Genomic DNA, 20,250 nt, shown 5'->3' on the forward strand with positions numbered 1-20,250 from the left:
GAGAATATGGGGTGCTATGAAAAATGTTCAGATAATGACACGGAGAGTTTTTCTTTTTTTCTCCCTCTAATACATGTATTCCCTGTTCAAATCGATAGTCATTGATCGCTACAGATCTGAATGATCATTTGTATCATGGGCCAAATGGCTATGACATTTGTTTGCAGTTTATTTGAGGTCAAATTCTTGGTCGTGGCAATTAGTTTACTCATTTCTGCTGACTCACTAATGCCTGATTTTAGATAAATGATCTGTTTTACATTTCAATTGTTTAATTTTTTAAATGGCAAATTTTTAACCATGTGCTGTTTAACGATAAATGGATAAATTTCATTTAAAATTCAACTAAGTTCCTGTTTTTGTTGTTAAATGTGATATGTTTCAGTTATGCTTTCAATCTATTTCATTTAAAATTGTATATTGATTCGAATAATTTGCTGCTGTGTAAAAAATAAAGCTTTATTTCTTAGTAACAATAAAAAAATACACCATCTTAATAATTGCACATGTACTATATTCAGCTGTTAGGTCGTTGTTTGCTCTGCACATGTATTGAATTCAGCTGCTAAATCATTATTTATATTTTTTGAAAATTTCTATGTTAACACCTTTTGATTGGCTTTATTGTTTTAATTGACTCCAATGCCAATTTTACTATATAAATCACCACTAATTTTACCGCTCTGCTTGGTTATATCAAATAAACAAAGCGCGCTTCCATTTCACAGAGCATACGGTGACAAACAGATAACGCGGTATTTTATTTGAAATTGTTATTGTAAAAATCTGTTGGTATACAAGATATCGTTTTCTAGGCATTTGTTTTTATCTTAAAACAACTTCTTTATCTTTTAGTAACGTAGTGAAATAAGTTACGTTTTTTTAAGTTATTCCATTTATTCTTTTAATAAAAACATGATTTTCCACTTTCGTAAGTAACTTGGCCTTTGCCCAAAATGACACTGACGTTTTAAGCTCGTTGACCGTTAAAAAAATATAACTGACGTTTCGCCCATTTGTTCTTTGTTCTTTGAACTGAGTATTTTTCTAGACAATGAAGATTTAATCATTTTAAAGGCACATTTATGTCATTCTAGGTTATTCAGAGTACAGTTGTACTGTTCAATTTTGCTGATAAACTGTAAATAAAGAAACATTTACTCTATTGATGTAGGATATCTCATTGAATTCTTGGCCTTGGCCTTCCGGTTTTTGCGATTCTATTGATATATTTTTTTTTTCTTCACGGTCGCACGGATGTATTGTCTCGAAATTATTCCCAACAGTGTGAATTTATGCCTCATCTGATTTAGTTTGCAAAATCAAAAACCCTGTTTTGAAAAGAATTATTTACTATGTGTTTAATCCTTGGCGAATGTTATTTGAAAACTAGAGCTGTGTGGGATTTTTTGTTTTTGTCTTTTTTAACTTGTTTTATTTCAGAACTTCTGAAGTGCAGATAATTTCATTGTGAAATGCGTTGCATTTTAATTTTAGACTCAGGCGTTATTATTTAGCGGAATCGAAAAGGTTAAGATTTCCAAATAATATTTCTATTTATGCCAATAGTAAACAAGTTTTAAATTTCTGGAGAATGTTAATTTTATCTTATTCAAAAAATATTTTCTATATGAAAATGTCTACAGCATTTAGATTTGTTGAAGTGGAATTTTTAATTTTCCTTGCTTCATAAATTCTCACCTCAAAATTAACTTCATGTCGTCCAACGTGCATAAAACTCGGTAAATATGGATTGATTTACGCAACGATGACTTCCAATTCTTTCTTTATTTTGAAAGATTAACAGTTCCTGCAAAGCAATATTTTCCCTTTTGACTGAGTAACAATATTTACGATGAAGTATGTCCATGAATTACGTAAGGCAATGTGTGAATGTTTTTTTTTTTTCCTTTATATTTTGCTTTCCCATTATTTCATTACTTTCTCATGAATTGCCTGGTTTTCTGGTAATTTTAATCTTTCCGCTTTTTCCCTCCCTTTTTAACTATGAAGGAGAAAGAACTCTGAAACCAGAAAATTAAAAGTTGTATGAATTGAGAAGTGAGGGGATAGTTGTTGTTCGTATTAACGGGTGTTCCGCAAAAGCTACAATTCAAAATATCTTTTAATCTTTTTGTGCAAATTAAGCTATCAATAATTGTAAATTGTAACCAAATTTAATTTCGAAGTTTTAACAAGCACTTTCGTTTCACTTAAAATGCACAGGTATTTTTTTCAGCTCTCCAGGTTATCTTTACATTTAATGCGAGAAATTTTGAGTAAATGTTTGAAATTTTATTCTATTGCACTATTAAAAAGATATGCTTTATGAGATTCTTGGAAAATGCTAATAAAAGTTTTTTTTTTTTTTTAAATACTAATTTTCCTCCTAAAGCATTCTAAATGTTTAACCGTAACCTTCAAAGATAATTTATTGCCATAATTTTGCCATTTCAGCTGCTTGTTTTCTTTCGCAGTTTTTTTAGGTAATTCTCTCTCTCCTTATATACTTTGCCCCCCCCCCCTTTCCCCCTTCTTTTTCTATCCCTTTTCTTGTTGCTTTTTCACAACTTTGGCTAACATCATGTTAGACTAGATTAGTACCCTCATACATCAGGGGTTTTCATTCGCAATTAAAAGACTGTTAATATTTATTGTTACTACTCCTTTCTGGACGCATGACATTGCCAAATGTCATATTGTGTTCAATTTGTACAACCTGCCTATTTCACTAATTATAGTTCTCGGAAACCGCTTGGGGCTCGCTAACCACACGTCAGAGCTCAACCATCCGGTCTTTCATAACCCGAGGAAATCTTGGCCGATGTTCATGATAGAATATATATTCATGCACACGTCTGATTTGTTTAATCACCTTATGTTAATCTTACTTTTTCGCATTTTTCTCAACTGTTTGCTAGGTTTTTGCTTTACTTGTAGGAAATATGGGGAGAAGTACGTGCAGCTAAGAATGTTACGACCTTCATGTGAATATATCGATGTCATTGAGTTTTTTAAAGCAGTAGCAGGTGTTTGTTTTCATTGCTGAAAATTCCCTGTACATCACATTTAGTTGCGTTTTCAACTTAAAGGCATGGTTGCGCTCTTTCCTATTTCATTGCCTTATTATTGTGCTATCATTTTTATCCCACGTCGCCGTTAGCTCTAAAACTTCTATCTTAAATGCACTCTTAAAATCAATTTGATACATGTACACAAGTTTTATAGCCAAGTCTTTGCTTTTAATATTTTTCAACTAGCATTGTTGATCTGAAGTTTATGGTCAATTTTATTGGATGGGTAGTACGATTCTCTTTCTTTTCGTATTGGAAAATGAAATATGAAGATGTGTTCTTCATATTTCATTTTCCATTAAGCAAAGTTTGTTGAATACGCATTGAAACTTTTTTAGTGATAAATGATTGTTTTTATATAAATAATTGCCAGAAATTTCATTCTTATGTACTCATAAAATGGATGCTCTTCTTTTACGCATTTCATTAAACATTAAATGGGCTCTCCTTTTGAACTGTAATATAAGGATTTACTTTTAAGTTTAGAATAAAATATTTCGAACAAATTTTATCTGTTAATGATAAAAATTCATTAAAATGTTAAAAATCTATAACATCAGTGGAAAGTAATTTGGAAAACATTTATGCTATTATAATATTATTGTGATACAAAAGTCTATTTTAAATTGTGAAATTAACTTGTGGAGTTAATAGAATTCTTCTATTTCAAATGAATCTCGTGAGATGCTACATTACTTCACTGTCAACTATGTTATGCTTCGCTGATATTAGTATCTCCATCTATCTCTATTTTTAATTTTTATTTCCTCGTTCTTAACATTCTCGACTCTACCATTGATTTTTTGCAAATTATAACGTATAATTAGAGTTTTAAATTACCACTTACAAACCGTCAAGGTCTCAGTTATGCACTTTTATTATAACAACCGTCTTTGCCCATGGGGAAAATAATCCATTAATTTCGGAATTCATTACGTTTACTAATCTGTACAGAATGTATATATCATTTTTCTGCATTTGAAATATCTAAAATTTCAACTATATCATTCATTACTAAGAAGACTTAAATGTATAAATAAAAGCATTGCTGACAATCGTTGTTTATGCGAGCTTTCTCATTTCTGATCGTAATAAACATTTCCTGTGTTTTGAAATGATCAATACTAAAGAAAATACTTATCTTCATTATCTTGTCGATATCTTCGTTATTTTTATGCTTTATCTTTCCAACCGTCTTCCTAGTGATAGCGTGAAAATTAAAGTTTTCACTTCCAGACGACAGGAAATACGCGCTGTCCCCTAAACTTTTAACGTTATTGAAGTGATTAATGAATTAGAAAGTCGCCATTCTATGGAATTTCTTCTCCGTTTATCGACGCCTTTGTCTCGTTTCCTCGCGAGACGCTGTTTCATTAAAACTCGTTCAAGTGACTTAATTTCTGAATTCCCTGAAGTTTTCTGTGCTGTTTTAACGATCCGGAAAATTTAAAGGGTAATGTTCTTTAATCAGTTCTTTTGCTTATTGGTAAGGTCTTTTTTGCTTTATTTTTATCGATTTTGCACGATTTATATGCTGTTGCCCGAATTATTTCTTCAGTTTTAGTGTTGAAGATTTGTGAATTCTTTACTTTTATGAAAAGTGTTTTCTCCTAATTTTGTATTTAATTCAAGAAACGGAAAGACGGTTTACATATGAAAGATTAAAATTCATAATATGTTAATTTTTATATTAGTTATTTCTGATCATTAGTTGAATAGACTGCTTCATGTTAGTGGATGACTTGTATTTACAAATGATAATTCGCTCTGATAGTGATCTCTTTCTCTCTCTCTCTCTCTCTCTTTTTTCCAAGAATGATCTTCCTAAAGCCGTGATTTTGCAAATGACGGAAACATGGTCTATAAAATTTTATTTATATGATTGGTTTGAAATGCTCGCGAAAGCTGTTAATCTTATCTATCAGATTTAATACGAAATATTTTGTAGAATATTTGTAATTAAAACATTTTCCTTTACTAATCACTGAGATGTAAAACAAGAACGCTATCTCATATTTTATTAAAAAAATTATTATATAAAACGAGGAGACTTTATATTTGATCTGAACCCATGACCCAAAGGATCAGAAATAGGATTTGAATATTAAACAGTCAAAGTTGACCATTGCCTTGGAGGTTCCGAGGTCTTAAAATATCTTTTTTGTAATTTCAATTTGGTCATTTAATTTACGAGGGCCGTGCTGTTCAACTTACTCAAATTGAAATCAAGTATCTTAAATTTTGGAACTTTATTCTAACAGCGTTCCTTTTGCAAATTTTATATTATATTGTTTCATATTACTTAAAACGTTACTTTATAAATTTAGTTATGTTCGATTTTAAATTTTTTAATGTAGTCTAAATATTTTCGTTTTTTTACTGGTTTGTTTAAAATTACTTTTAAATTTTGAATTTTTTATTGAATTTGCTCTTTGGAAATAGCCCCACAATTAAATATTTTATAATTACGTTATATTAAAATTTACTTCTTTAAACAACTTGTATGGAAATTAATTTTAAATCAATAAAAAAAAAAAATGGTTTTGGAAGTTGGGGGGGGGGTGGAGGGATCTGGAAACTTATATTTCTCAAGTGCTCCAAGAGGTGTTTCTTTGTACTTAGATAGGAAAAATCTAAAATTGTTTCTAATTCCTGTTTTACAGGATATTTTTTTTTTAAATAACCAAAATGCTAGCCAGAGAAAATTAAAATCTCTAAGCATCTCGTAATTTCTTCTTAATATAATTGTCAAAAAGATAAATAAGTAAAATGTGTTCCCTCGGCCTCTTAACTGGGTAAAAGATAAGTGCGTAATATGTATATTTTTTTAATTTAACGTGTAAGTACATAAAAAAAAAATGTGAAAATAATGCAGATCAAATTTTGAATGGCAAGTCGGTGCAAATTATTTACGAATGGATAAAAAAAGATCCAATTCAGTGCTTCAGATTTGTAACTGACAATTGTTTTAAATCTGTGGAATTAATATAACGTTTTGGAACTGTAGTATTTACGATATTCGAAAATTTTTCGAGGAAGTTGGAATGATACCCATTACAAAAGTAGGATTAGATACGAGACAGAAATCAGAAGGTTAAAGGCTAACTTAGGTCTTGAAGATAGTGGGGTTTTCCAGGCTTAAATCGAAGCCATCCTTTTTCCCTCCTAAGCATCAGCTTAAATATTGTCGTAGGCTGTCTAGAGTGGATTGAAGGCGAAACTTTTAAAAGAAAAATATCATGATACCATCTTAAGAGATAAGGAAATTTTTGTTCAAGAGTTTTATTTTTTATAGATGTATCATTACTCTTTGGCTTTAAATTTTTCAAATATATTTTTTTTATTGCGTTTTTATCGAAATTGTTGTAGGTGCATGTTTTCATATGTATCAAATGGTCCAACTCAAAAAATCGATAAAATCATATAATTAATATTTTTTGTACTTGTATAGTTATTTTCTCATACCTGTACTTTTGAAGGAGAAAAAATGGAATCTAATTTTCCGAGGGAGATCCGATATAAATGATACGAAATAAAACCTTTTTAATCAGGAGGAGTTGCTCTAACCGCATATACCTCTGACTGATAGGTGGCTTTTCTTTGTACCACCCTTTTATAAGGTCAGCAATGCAACCTTGTCCCACCCTTTAAAAATGAAAGATTCGTTTTAATTTTCATTTTTAGTGGGAGGCAGTAAAGTGAAATGCACTTTTTAAAAAGTTAATTTTATAGTTTTCTATAATATTTTAGTGAGCCAAATTTTTTCTCAGTGTCAAAAACTCAGTAATAAAATATTTGAATAACAATATGATTGCGTATATATGTTGTATGTGTATATAGTATGTTTTGCTTTTGTGCTTATACTGATTCTTATTTTCCTTTTTTAGAAACACGAAAAGAAAACTGTTTCAATTGTCGATGAATTGGATTCTCCACAAAGTGCCTTAAATGGTGATAAAGACTTACAAGAAAAGTCCGGCATAATAATGGGCTTAGGTCGAAATTATATATTGAATGAGATTGATAGCAGCAGCAATTTGAGCGTACTGGAGGAATACTTGCCAGCTACCTCTGACAGCAAGCTTATGAACAACAAGGTTCCTGTATCCATGAACAAAAACAAAACGCCGATAGTTCTTCGACTACAAAATAAAACCAGTAGATCAGAAAGATATGCCAAAGGTAGAAGTGCATCAGAAATATGGAATAAAAATGAGCAGAAGAGCTCGAGCAATAAAAAGCGCCCATCTTCTCAATTTTATGACATAGAAGAATACGATTTAAAGCCGGAGAATGAACCAAACCTAGGGCAGATTAGCAATATAGTGAGTTCTTCGCAACCTTCGTTATGTGCTGTCGACCAAATTTCAAATATTCCTCAACCATCTTCAGGATTGGTAAACAGACATCTGCCTTTACACACTTCAACACCCCAACTTTCACCTGCCGATAGTCTCCTCCAAAGATTTCGCAAAAGTTTCGCTGTTCGATTTAAAAAGAAGTCGGAATCTGCGTCCAATGCTGGCACTCCAACTTCTCCAAAACCTTCAACGGATCTTGTCAGTAATTCGGAAGTGCCAGCTGATTCTCCGAAAGAGAAATCTACTTCTAATGTTCAAAACAATTTTTTAACTGTCGACCAAAGCCAATCAAAACCAGCTAATATATGTGATAAAAAGACTAGTCCAAGTGTACGTCGAAGAGATCTTTCATTGACCTATTCTACTTGCAGGAAACGAAATAAAAGAAAAACAGATTGGCGTACTAGTCTTTTCTGTGATAGTGTTGATAGTGTATTCGATACTGCTAATAAATTAGGTGTGGATAAATGTCGCATGGTAAGTGTAAGTTCATGCGCAAAATCTCTCTTCGTCTGTGTTAGAAATAAATATTTCGTAAATTGGTATTGTTTTTTTTATTAATTTCTAATTTATGTCAAAGCTATATTATTCATAATTTTATATCTAGATTACATTTTTATACTTAATATTTTATTGGCAATTACCACCGATCTTATTGTTTCTTTGCCCCCTTTTTTTTTATCAAAATAATAGTGGTCACTTTTTCGAATGAATTTTGCCCACCACCTTTCGTGAGAAAAACTCGGAATTGAAGAGTAAAATCGAATATTTTTCTCATTTCCCCTTTTCCAACTTTTCATTTATTAAAGTGAGAGAGATGTGTTTTGGTTTGTTATGATTTCTTTTATGCCGAATTTAAATGTAGAATCAGTTAATCCATGTAGAGGCTACTTCTTCCTTCATTGTTTTTGCAAGTGATAATTCATTGCTTCCTCTTTTATGAGCCCCAAAAGTCTAATCGTTTTGTTCAGAGGCGAATTTTTCTTTCTCATAACCTTATTGTTAAGATTCATGAAATTAATTGCATTGCAAATGTAGGACCTATTTATAGATTCAGAATACAACTGACAACAAATGATTCATACATTAATAAATCTTAACAATGAGTTGGAAATCTTACGGATTTTTTAAATTTGTAATTCGATTTTTTTCCCAATTTGAATACTTAAAATAATTTTAATTCTCTTCCTCAGCCTCATTTCACTGGAATTGATCCACATATTCTAAGGAAAAGAACTGCATCTACATCAGATTATTCTCCACAAACGAACGATTTACAACGTCCAGTAGTTGTTGATTGCTCCATAACAAGAAATAACGGCGACTCGAAAACTCTTGTATGTAATATAATATTTGAAAATTGTCAAATATTCTTAAGTCGTTTAGTTTTCGTATAAATTTCTGTCATCCTAATAAAACTCGAACGATTCTAATTTGTTAAACTACAAATTTAAAAGATTACATTTTATCTAAGCTCATTAGTTTAATTTGACAACAGTATTAACCTGTAAAAATTGTAAAATGACATTTATTATTACAAAATTAGGTAAATATTTTCATCTTAATTAAAGTGTGGTATCAATGAGAAATGAATGTGGGCCTTTTTTTTTTTTTTTTTTTTTTTTTTTTTTTGCAAGATATACTCGCTTCCCCCCATGTCCCTACATAAATGGGTGAACAAATTATTAGCATTTTATTGTTTCGATATGTAGGTACATTTTTGCAAGCAATAAAAACTACAAAGTTCGTGGCTATTTTTGTATTTATTTCAGAATTAACTCTGAAAATCACTGTACGATTCAGCGAAAAACAGAATTCAAATTTTTTGTTACAAAAGCGATATTTTTCGGATGACTTGAGTATGCTTTCCCGTTTGTACTGAATGTATGAAAATTTCAGCGATTAATTTAGTGGAAGTGAATATTTAAGCGGATAACAATAGGAAAACATGAATTGTTTGTGGAATTTCCCTTCATAATTGTTTCGAATTTTACCTCGTCCACAACAAATTTGATTTCTTTTCAGAAATTTGTACCACCATTGTTTAAAAATAGCAAATGTATCTCGTTGACCCAAAAAATATAAATACTTCAAAAGTCGATCATTGTTCTTTCCTTATTTGCATGGATTATTGTTTATAAAGTGTGTGCATATGAAACTTTGTGATATAATTTTGCCTTTAATTAATAACCTATGGCATTAATACTAAAACTAATCATGTTGAAGAGATTGCAGTTTTCGTATGGTTTGTAATCTCCGCAAATACGACACGAGAACCTTTTTTAAACTATGTAAAAAGGTTTTCAGTTACTTTGAAATAACGCCGTATCTCTTAATCGAAATAGCATTTCCTGCATTATCTCCAGCCGTCGCCTGTATTGGAGAGCCGTTATCAAATGTAATTGATTGTTTACACCCGATAATGAACCATCTTTGATCTATATTAACTTCCCCTCTCGGCTATCAATTCTAAAATATTTTTTTTATTTATTTACAAATTGTATTTTGTAATTGTGATTTTTAATATAGCAGAATATTAAAAAAAAAAAAAGTGAATTTCATAATATCAAAATAGTGTGTGATCACTGTTGTTACTAATTTTTAAATCATTAGAATATTATAAAGGAAAGGTACCGAAAGCAATATGTCATTGTTTAACTAGCAACGTAAAATTTGGCAAAAGAAAAATTGAAGTTTTCGCAACCAATAACGAATATTTTTGTTCTTCATTTTTTATATGAATATGATAAGGTTCATATCAAAACCACATGCGGGGGAAAAAATCGGATTTCCTTTATTTATTGTGAAAAATTACACTTTTTTCTTAATTTTCCAAAATTTAGAGAAGAATACTATTAAAGAATTTTTTTCCCACATAATACCAGAAAAAAGCAACTTTGGAGTTCTTTAAAATAATCTGAATAAAGAATAGCTAATGATTTGTTCAACCAATTAGTAAATTGTATTTTCCAATGTTACCTTCCCTTTAATACCTACATTCATTTTGGTAATTTGCCATGAATATATGCAGAAGTGTCATTTTACGCTGTGGTTCATTCAAAGGAAGATATTGCGTACCAGTTTCTGATATGAGATTGTTTCGACTTTAATGGGTAGAGTTTAGGTTTCGTAGGATATGGAATAATTTAGGAATAGAGTTCAGATTCTAAAATTCTCTATGTGTGAGGTGGAATGGGGACTTACCATACTTTAATTAATTATTGCCGGGAGATCAAACACTCCTTACTCTGTTCTGATTGGAAAATTTAGGGAATGGAGTGATTCTCGGATGCTTTCATCAAATTACAGTTCAGAGTTTGAGTTTGTCACCACTAATGGTTTCTAAACGTGTCTTTTATCCTCCAATCTATTTAATATAAGTAATGGTGTTTATTAACTTATGTGATATAGGTTAGCCTATTTTACGTTGTGTTATAATAAATTAATCATCAGTGCTATGTAGCAAATGCGGCACTAGAAATTCAACAATGCGATTATCATGTAGCACTGTAAAAAGTTATATATTACCGTTAAAGTGTGTAATTCAGTCATTTCATAGAATTCATAGTTATTCCATGAAATAGCTGATAATATTCTGTGAAATAGCACTTTACTATTTTAACATATATTAAGCATTTCTGCATTATTCTTGCATTTCCTTCATCGTGTTCACTACAATTATATATTTTTTGTTGTTCAAGAATGATGAAATAATAATGATCGGAAGATAAAATGGTGTATGATAAGAAAATATAAAATTAATTGTTTCGTTTTTGTTACTGAAAAGCGATAAGAAGAATCGATTTGATAAAGAAATTAATTTTCACTGTCGGGAAAAAGTGGACAAACATCTCCTTGTAATAAAAGTTCTCAGTTACACACCTGTTCTGTAATTTCTTTTCAGTTTTCATTTAAATATTCAGGAAATGGTTTTTCTATGATTTTGCTGCAATACATTGTAATCATTGATTTTCTCTGAAAATAAATGAACCCAGACTATATATTTTTGATTTGGTTGGTAATTTTGCTATTAAGACTAAAGAAAATAATTCGGATCTTGTATTTTTCTGACATTTCGTTCATTCCGAATTTGCGTTTTAACCCCTTCACTGTTTTTTTTTTCAGTCTAATTAGATGACACCTACTTTGGGAATGTTTTATCGTTTTCATTTCTATCAGAATCCATATAATATTCGATAAATTTATTTTTCCAAGTAATTATTGTATTAATAGATGTACGCGTAGTTTACAGAAAAACTGATTAAGAAATTAAATAGTTCTGACTTGGTTGACATTTTATTATTAATAAATGGTTGACTTCTGCTTTTTGTACTCGAATTTCTGAGTATTGTAGCAATTATAATTCTTTTTGTAAAAAATCATTAGTTTTAATAAAAGTATTAAAATTTATGGAATATATGTTGGTTGTCTTGTTAATTCATCTCGAACTACGCCAAAATATTTCCGTTTATGGGACTATGATAATATATGCCTTTAAAAAAATCTGTTGAAAAAGGATGGTACAATTTCGAATAAATTATTTTTAACATTAAATGAGAATGAAAACTAAATGGATAAAACAGAATAGGCCTCTGAGAACTGGGGAGGTGAAAAGCGGCATTTTCTCGTACATATTAAAATACAACCGGCATAATCGCGAGCTCGTTACCGATGAGTCTAAGTTATTTTTCAGTAAACAGTTGGAAGCAAGCACATTAGCTGCTTTCTCTGTAAGAATGAAATTTACAAGAATGTTTATGTAATTTTTGAGTTCTATTTATAAAATTTTGATCACTTTAATGCTAGTTTACATGTCTGTCTGTTTGTTATTATAACATTGAACAGGAATATGTTAATGAACACGTTTTCTCAAGAGTTATAAACGTTCTTATAATTTGTTATTTAAAGAGAATTTTTGTAAATGTTTAAGTGAAAATGTTCGTGCAGAACAGTAGTATCTGTGAAAGAGGGTAAATTTCTTGCTTTTGCATGAATTTTGTATTACAATGCTCAAGACATTTGATATTGAGCATTTGTATGCTGCTTAAAATTTTGTTAATTATTTCGATTTCATATTTATAATCTTTAATTGTTTCTTTTTAGGATGGAAAACAAGATCTTAGAACACCTCCAGATACTGTAAATCCGGAAGACCAGCAGAAAAACCTGACTAGTCTCGATCAGGTAATATTAATTTGTAACATTTTAAATTGAAATTTCAGTTTTTTCCCCCAACCTTAATCACATAGATTTGCATTTATTAAAGTATTAATTCTTTGGGATTATGTGGTTTAAAACTATCCCATATTTTCATCTTTTTTTTCTACATAATAGAATGTATTTTAACTCGCCTGAGCATTGTTGAAAGTTGCTTAATAGTCACACAGTTTAATATTTTAAATTTTCTTTTCAATTGTCACTGCTTTGAACTAATATTAAATATGACAATAAATGAAAATATATGTTTGTACTAGTCAGAATACATCAGTAAGTAGTTGACACAGTTTAATTATTTTGTAATGAAATAAAACATATTTGATGTTTTATACTGAATTTGAAGCAAAATAAATTATAGGATTGTATGTGCCCTTCTTTGCAAACTATTAAAAGTAATAAAAAATTCTAACTTTTAAAAATTTATCAATTTATAAATGTCCTTTATATGTACTTATGACAAACATAAAAAAAAATGAAAATTGCTACATAAAGATGATACTGAATTTTTATTATGAATTAAATGACTATTGAGATAGTACGATTTAAATGTTTTTTTGTAATATTTTATGTTAAATAATTGAAATGAACTTTTTTTTATGTATATTGTAATTAGGGATTGCAATACCGGTATACCGAATACCGGTATTTTGAGCCATTTGTACAATTTTGTAATACCGGTATTCACAAGTTTAAATACCGGTTTTTCGGTATTTACTAGGAATTTTTAAAATTGTCTCCAATATATGTTCAGGTATCACGAACATTGCAAAATAGTATACGCTTTTGTTTTTATGTCTCCATAACAGGCGAAATTAATTAACTAATTAATGGCATGGTTAATTGCTTAAATCTAAATTAGCGAAACGTGGATTATCCCTGAAAGAAAATATTGTATCTATAACGACTGATGGAGCAACAATTATGAAAAAAGTTGGACAGTTGATTGGTGCAAATCAGCAACTGTGCAATTCTCATGAAATTCAATTAGGAGTAATAGATGTATTATACCAAAAAAATAAAGAACAGAAGAATCCAAATACTGTGGATATAGAAATTTCGAATTCCAACTTTGAAAAGAGTAAGAGTAAGAGTGAGAGTGATATTGACAATGAAGATAATGACAATGTAATTGTTGAAGAAGAATATTGCTAATGAGGATGAAATATTAACCTATCAAGAATTGCTTCCTATAATTTATAAAGTTCGAAAAATTGTTAAGATATTTAAACGTTCTCCTATAAAAAGGATATATACTAAAATATATACTAACTGAAAATAAAACGTAATATATATTAATATTAGATTTTAAAACACTTTGGAACAATTTACTCCTAATGATGGAACGATTTTTGAAACTGAGAAATCCAATCCAAAAAGCAATAATTGATTTAAACCTGTAAATTAATTTTTCAGATAGAGAATTCGACTTAATATCCAGAACTATATCTGCTCTACTTCCAATAAAACTGACTATTGAGGCATTATGTCGGAGAGATTCTAATTTATTAACAGCTAATGCAACAATAAATTTCATGTTGCAGTCACTGAAAGAACAGCACACATCACTATCTGAAGAATTATATGTTACATTGAAAAATCGCACAGAAGAAAGTCATACCGAAATAGAAAATGTCTTATGGTATTTACATAATTAAAATGATTTTAAAAATGAAAATGGAAAAGAAGAAAAGATAACAAATTGAAATCTGATTAAGTTTATAGTAAATTTTCTTAAAATTTTTTACCCACAAACCTATCCACATTCAGAAGAATTCGATTCAATTATCGAAGAGTAGGATGTCACTACTGTCGATAGTGAAAAGGAATTGTCTCTTGAACAAAAATTAGAATAAGCGATAAATAAAAAAATTTCAACGAACCAAAATACAATACAGAAATCAGCTATATCCAAAACCATCCGACGAGAAATCGATTTATTTGAAGACGAGAAATACTCGGAGAGGTAAATACTTGGAAAAAGTGTATCGCGCATTGCTAACAGTACCACCAACTAGCGTAGATGCCGAAACAGCGTTTTCGACAGCTGGTAATTTTTACACAAAATTACTTTTCATGCTTAATGACAGTACAAATGATGCATTATGTTTTTTAAGATCACATTTCAAAAATTTGTAATAGTACCACAGACTGAATAGTGATATTTACACTTTTTTTTGTGATTTAAATAATAAGATTTTTCTTTGCTTTTTTGTGATTATATACTGTTATAATTTATAATTTACAAATTATTTTTTGTGATATTTACTCTCTCTAACAAAACTGGCAAATAAAACAAAGAAACACCTGTGTTTTCTGTCTTTTTCTAAAATTTTTAATACCGGTATTAAAACCGGTATCCCGGTATTAAGATTTAAAAAATACCGAATACCGGTATTGAAATTTTGGTCCGGTATTGCAATCCCTAATTGTAATACTGGGTTTTCATATTTTTTTAAAATTTCTATTCTATTGTTTCTAAGAAATAATTCAGGAATTTTGTAAATATACTTATAAACTTTGTGCTGTTTATAAAAGCTAAAAGGTAATTAATAACTGATCATATGTTTAATTATAATGAAATGTTCAATATGGTATTTAAATGTAATGTTTTAAATCACACTCTGATTAGTTTAAATATAAAAAAAAAGATTATTGAAATTTTTTTCCCCTTGTCTAGATTTGGCGAGCCAATCCTGTAAAATTGTGCAGAGTGCATTCTCGGTTACTTATGTGCCGTCATAAGGGCCGGTATCGTCTCAGACGTTCCATTAGTCAACCCGTGGAACTTGAAATGTCGGGCTCTCTGCATAACCTAAGGGAGTCTACTCATGGTAATTATTTTGCAGTTAGTTCTGCAATTTGATTAATCAACTTCCATCAGTTGCAAGTCTGTATTATAATAATAACAAATTTAAGTTATTAATGTCTTTGATTTATCTTTTTTACTTGGTTTTTGATATTAGACAAGCATTTAAAGTTGGACGAAAAATATTAATTCTCTCTGGAAATATATATTGTAAAAAGTAAGTTTGAAGATTGAGTAGGGAACTGTGATGAAATGAATTTTAGGAAAACTTATTGGTATGATTTCGCATGGGGGTAGTATAGTTAGTAGTCCCCTTTTTTATGAAATTTCATAAAGTTATAGTTAGTTTAGTTTTTTTATGCAAGTTGGTAATAATTGAAGTTAAGGTTAATTGACAGTAACAAATAAGTATTAAGCTATAAAAAAAAAGTATTTATTCCTAAATAAATGAAGATTTTAATTTTTAATAAATGGTTAAAATTAATGCAGGCAAAATATATAAACCTATATTATCGTTGTTACACCCGCAATTAAATGAAATGATTCTTAGTGCTTTTAAAAAAATTGTATTATTTTCCAGAACAGAAACTTGATTTTTTATTTTGTTGTTTAAAGATTGAAGTTTTTCTTTTATGTTATACATATTGGTGATTTCATTAATTGCATTATTTTGGGGATCATGTTTCCTGAGGAATTTTCAATTTGGATTTGGAGATATCCTCTTTATTTTTTACCTGATGTCTTTTTACTGATTCCTATAATTTTTAATACTCTTTAAAGGTTCTGCTGATCATGATAGCTTTCAGAAAGGTAGTTTATCATCGGAGGATGAAGCTTCTTCAGAAAGTGATATATATCATAGTTACTGTTGCAGTCCAACTCGTAGATCAAACACTTGTTGGGAGGTAAGCAGTTTATTGTATTAGCTTTGTTTTGATTTTATTTATTCGCTTTCTTACTCTTTTGTATACTACTAAAAATTGAACTTTCTGTTTACCATGAAGAAAAAGGATATACCTGCTATTTTAAGAACTCTTTTCCTGCTGTTTTGCCAAATGTTTTATTACGTTTGTGTGATAAATTCGAATCATCTGCGTTTTTAAGGTTTAATTTATTTTCAGACCCCAGAAATACTCTTCCTTCTGAATTGTGTTTGCTTTTAACTTCATTGGATCTAACTTTTCAGTAAATGACCCACCCTGAGCCTATAAATACATAACTAAAATCCTCTGAAAGATGCAGCCAGCTTTTGCCTAATGATATAGCTACGAAAGGTGCCATTAAATGCAGTCCTCTTTCTTCTTTCAATATGCTTTCGTCTCATTTATAACATATATGTATCACAAATTAATATTGTTTCAAGATTTTTTCTCCCTTAACATTAAGAAATTTTTTATTTGAATATATATATATATATATATATATATATATATATATATATATATATATAATATTGTTAGCGAAGTATTTGAAAATTTATTGTGAATTTAATCTGTTAGAAATCCAAATCAACATCTATGTAGCCTTTATTGAAAGCCTTTATTTAGCGAAATATGATCTTTTAAGTATGTCTACATTAGTACCAATTTTTAATTTCACTTTTCTAATATATATAAAATATAATATAATTTCCTATGCCATTGATTGAGAAAAAATTACTACTTTTGTAACAGCTTTCAGCTGATGGTACTATGTATGCTGAAGCCTTGTGGGATCATGAAACTCTTGATTCAGAAGAATTACCATTCCAAGCTGGCGATATTATAGAAGTTACAGATACAAGTGATCAAGATTGGTGGTGGGGAACCAAGGATGGACAAGGAGGGTGGTTTCCATCTGCTTTTGTTAGGGTATGTTGACGAATTTTTAACTTTTTTCCTTCCCTTAACTTGTCAACTTAAAAAAGATTTAACAAAATTTAAGTTGTTACAAATTTGTGTAAATGCACTTATGCTAGAATTTAGCCTGTCTTAGTTACAAATTTGTGTAAATGCACTTATGCTAGAATTTAGCCTGTCTTGGTATGAATAGAAAAATGATAATTTTATTGCTTTTATTATTTCATATTTTTTATTCCGTTCAATTATATTCTCAAGTACTATAACATACTTATATTATATTACACTGTATGCCTCAAATTAGTATGTATTTGTTTCGATGCGTTTATACTAAAGGAAGAAGTGTATTTTTAGCTTACAATCATAAAAAAACAGCTTGCATTTTAAGAATTGATTTTCTAAATATGGATATCAAAAATTTAAAGTGTACCTAAGTGGCCATTGTTACATTTTTAAGTTTCACCATTTAATTCAAATTATTGACTTTTAAAGAATTTTTGCCAAACTAAATTTTATACATTGAACATTAATAAATGGAGACAATGTTGTTGCCGGCTTATCATAATGCATCGATGCATCTAGAAAGTTTTTTCTTATAATACATTATGAAAAATAATGTTTCAATTTTATATTAAAATGTGAATTTTAGTTGATGTTTTTAATTGATTTTCGGTTATTATCTTGTTAATAAGACACCTAAAGGTAGAAATGTTAAAATTAAGTATTTTCATTGGCTTGTGAAAATGGAGTGGAAATGCTCATATTTGCTATTTCGATGCATATGAACATTTTGCTGTCATCACTGTAGACTATATTTAATATGCATATAATAATAAGTTTGTTAATTCTATGAAAATATCTTAAATATTTTTATTTTTGTTTGATTTTACTACCAGCAGTTTATATCGTGCATTTTTATTGCTTGATAGTCTTAGAAAAATTATTAGATAGGAATATTTGCTGATTTTACATTTATGTTTTAGCTATATGTGAGTCACCGAGGTCCTTCCCTTCACTTCAATGGGCAGCAGTCAGATGGTATTCAGATTCCTTATTCACCTTGTAAAGTTAGCATGAATAACCTAAGTTGTGAACAAGTTCGGGCTAATATAGTTCAAGAAATTGTTGCTACTGAAAGAGATTATGTGAAACATTTAAAAGATGTTGTTGAGGTAATATATATGAATTCTTTTTTCCTTTTTTTTTTTTTTTTTTTTTTTTTTTGAAATACAAATAGTTATATAATGGACGCATCTTAATGTGATCATGGTTTGTGTTATAATTCAATTTATATATTACCAAAATCTTCTGGTCCCAAAACAACGCATTCAGATGCATAAAAAATATTCGTTTTGTGTGATCTCTACATTGTTTGAAAATTTATTAGGATTGAAGTAGAGAAATAGCCAATCCAACTTTGTCAAACGGCGTTAACGATTCACTTTCACAGAATTTTTTGCTCCTCTGATAAGGATATATTTGGGAGTACTTTTTCCCAAGGGATGAGGTTCATATTCTTTTGTCTGAACTAAAGTTATCTGAATTAGTTTAAAAGGACAGTTACGCTGCCGGGTTGGAAATCTGAACAGCCTTAAATCACCACGACATGTAACTGAAATATGAGAGCATTTGGTTAGAAAAGAAAATGTGTTGAGTGTTAAACACAAAATTGAAATTATTAACATTTTAAAATTTATCTGAGTGATGTCAATACTCAGAATGTTGCAGCGCAGTTGAAAATTTCACACCCGCTTTGGAAGATTTTGAAAAAATTGCTAGTTTTTTATGAGCAAGAATAAGCAATAAATATTGTTGACTCTGACAAGAAAGAATGTGTTGTGAAAACACATTCTTTCATTTTTAAAAACGGTATAAGTTCAAAAAGTATATAAGTGAACTATTTAGGAATAAATGTTGACAAGCAAAAAAGCATAAATTTTTCAAAATTTTTATTTTTGAAGTAAATTATAGATAAACTTGAGGTAAGTGTTTATTCTTTTTCCTTGATATGATAAAAATAGTAGATTTTATCTAATTTGGTATCGTTATTGCCGTCTAAATTCTTAATTCTTGCATTAAATTTAATCTCTTGAATATTTCGCGCATTTGATTCTGGCAAATAATAGCGATGTTTTTTGCTTTTTATTTGAGCCAGAAAACATCTCTAGAGATAGCTTTTAAGCTCTCGATAGATTTATGATTGAAATATTTAATTTTTTTAAAAAAACTTTTCTGTTAATTGCTATTATTGAGTTAAGTGATTTTCGAAAAAATATATGAATCAAAAATAATTACAAAAGGCAGTGTTCGCGTGTAAAGAAGCGTTTTTTATTATTTACGCAAAATTTAATTTTTTGCTAAGCTTAGGCTATTTTGTATTAGCTAAAAATTAATATTATTTTCACAAAACCCATTTATCTAAAAAAAATTTCGTTAACCTTCCATAATCAAAATATATATTGTTACGAACATATTAATTTAAATGAAGCGAGTTGATTTTGTTTTATTAATGGAAATTCATTGATCTGTGCCATCATGCTTCTAATTTGCAATGGAAGTGTTTATTTCATCGTGCACTTGTGTATCATCATCATTATTAATTTCTTTACCTCAGTTGTGCAATGAAAAAATAATTTTGTGTTTTTGCATTAAAGTGGTATTTTGTTTTGTGAACTCGTGTATGATATAATTTTGAATTTATTATCAATGCAGGGCTATTTAAAGCAAGTTCATAGACGCCCAGATATGTTTAGCAAAGAGAGAATTGAAACGGTATTTGGAAATATTAAAGAAATTTATACCTTTCAAAGCCAATTCCTCAAAGAATTGGAAGAGTGTTTGGATAAAGAATCTCCTCACTTAAGCCAAATTGGAAATTGTTTTTTGAACCATGTAAGTTTGTCTTATATTTATTAAGAATCGTTATCAGAGATTTCTATTTCTTGCTTATTATT

At 29.3% G+C, this 20,250-nt stretch overlaps 1 protein-coding gene across 6 annotated transcripts in view; it reads left to right on the forward strand.

The window, feature by feature from the left end:
* Positions 1–20,250, forward strand: part of LOC129958177 (spermatogenesis-associated protein 13-like) — a 111,157-nt gene that overhangs the window by 78,551 nt on the left and 12,356 nt on the right. For 2 of the 6 annotated variants that reach the window (XM_056070439.1, XM_056070437.1), the window contains exons 2-9: positions 6,962–7,918; positions 8,629–8,772; positions 12,539–12,619; positions 15,330–15,483; positions 16,239–16,363; positions 17,132–17,308; positions 18,280–18,468; positions 20,009–20,188. In XM_056070439.1, coding sequence (XP_055926414.1) covers positions 7,061–7,918; positions 8,629–8,772; positions 12,539–12,619; positions 15,330–15,483; positions 16,239–16,363; positions 17,132–17,308; positions 18,280–18,468; positions 20,009–20,188 — 1,908 coding nt within the window. In that variant the 5' untranslated portion in view covers positions 6,962–7,060. The remainder of the gene's footprint in view (positions 1–6,961; positions 7,919–8,628; positions 8,773–12,538; positions 12,620–15,329; positions 15,484–16,238; positions 16,364–17,131; positions 17,309–18,279; positions 18,469–20,008; positions 20,189–20,250) is intronic. The other 4 variants (XM_056070438.1, XM_056070435.1, XM_056070440.1 and 1 more) reach the window with 4 other exon arrangements.

The sequence above is a fragment of the Argiope bruennichi genome, chromosome X1 (assembly GCF_947563725.1).
Source record: "Argiope bruennichi chromosome X1, qqArgBrue1.1, whole genome shotgun sequence".
In the NCBI taxonomy this organism is placed as follows: Eukaryota; Metazoa; Arthropoda; class Arachnida; order Araneae; family Araneidae; genus Argiope; species Argiope bruennichi.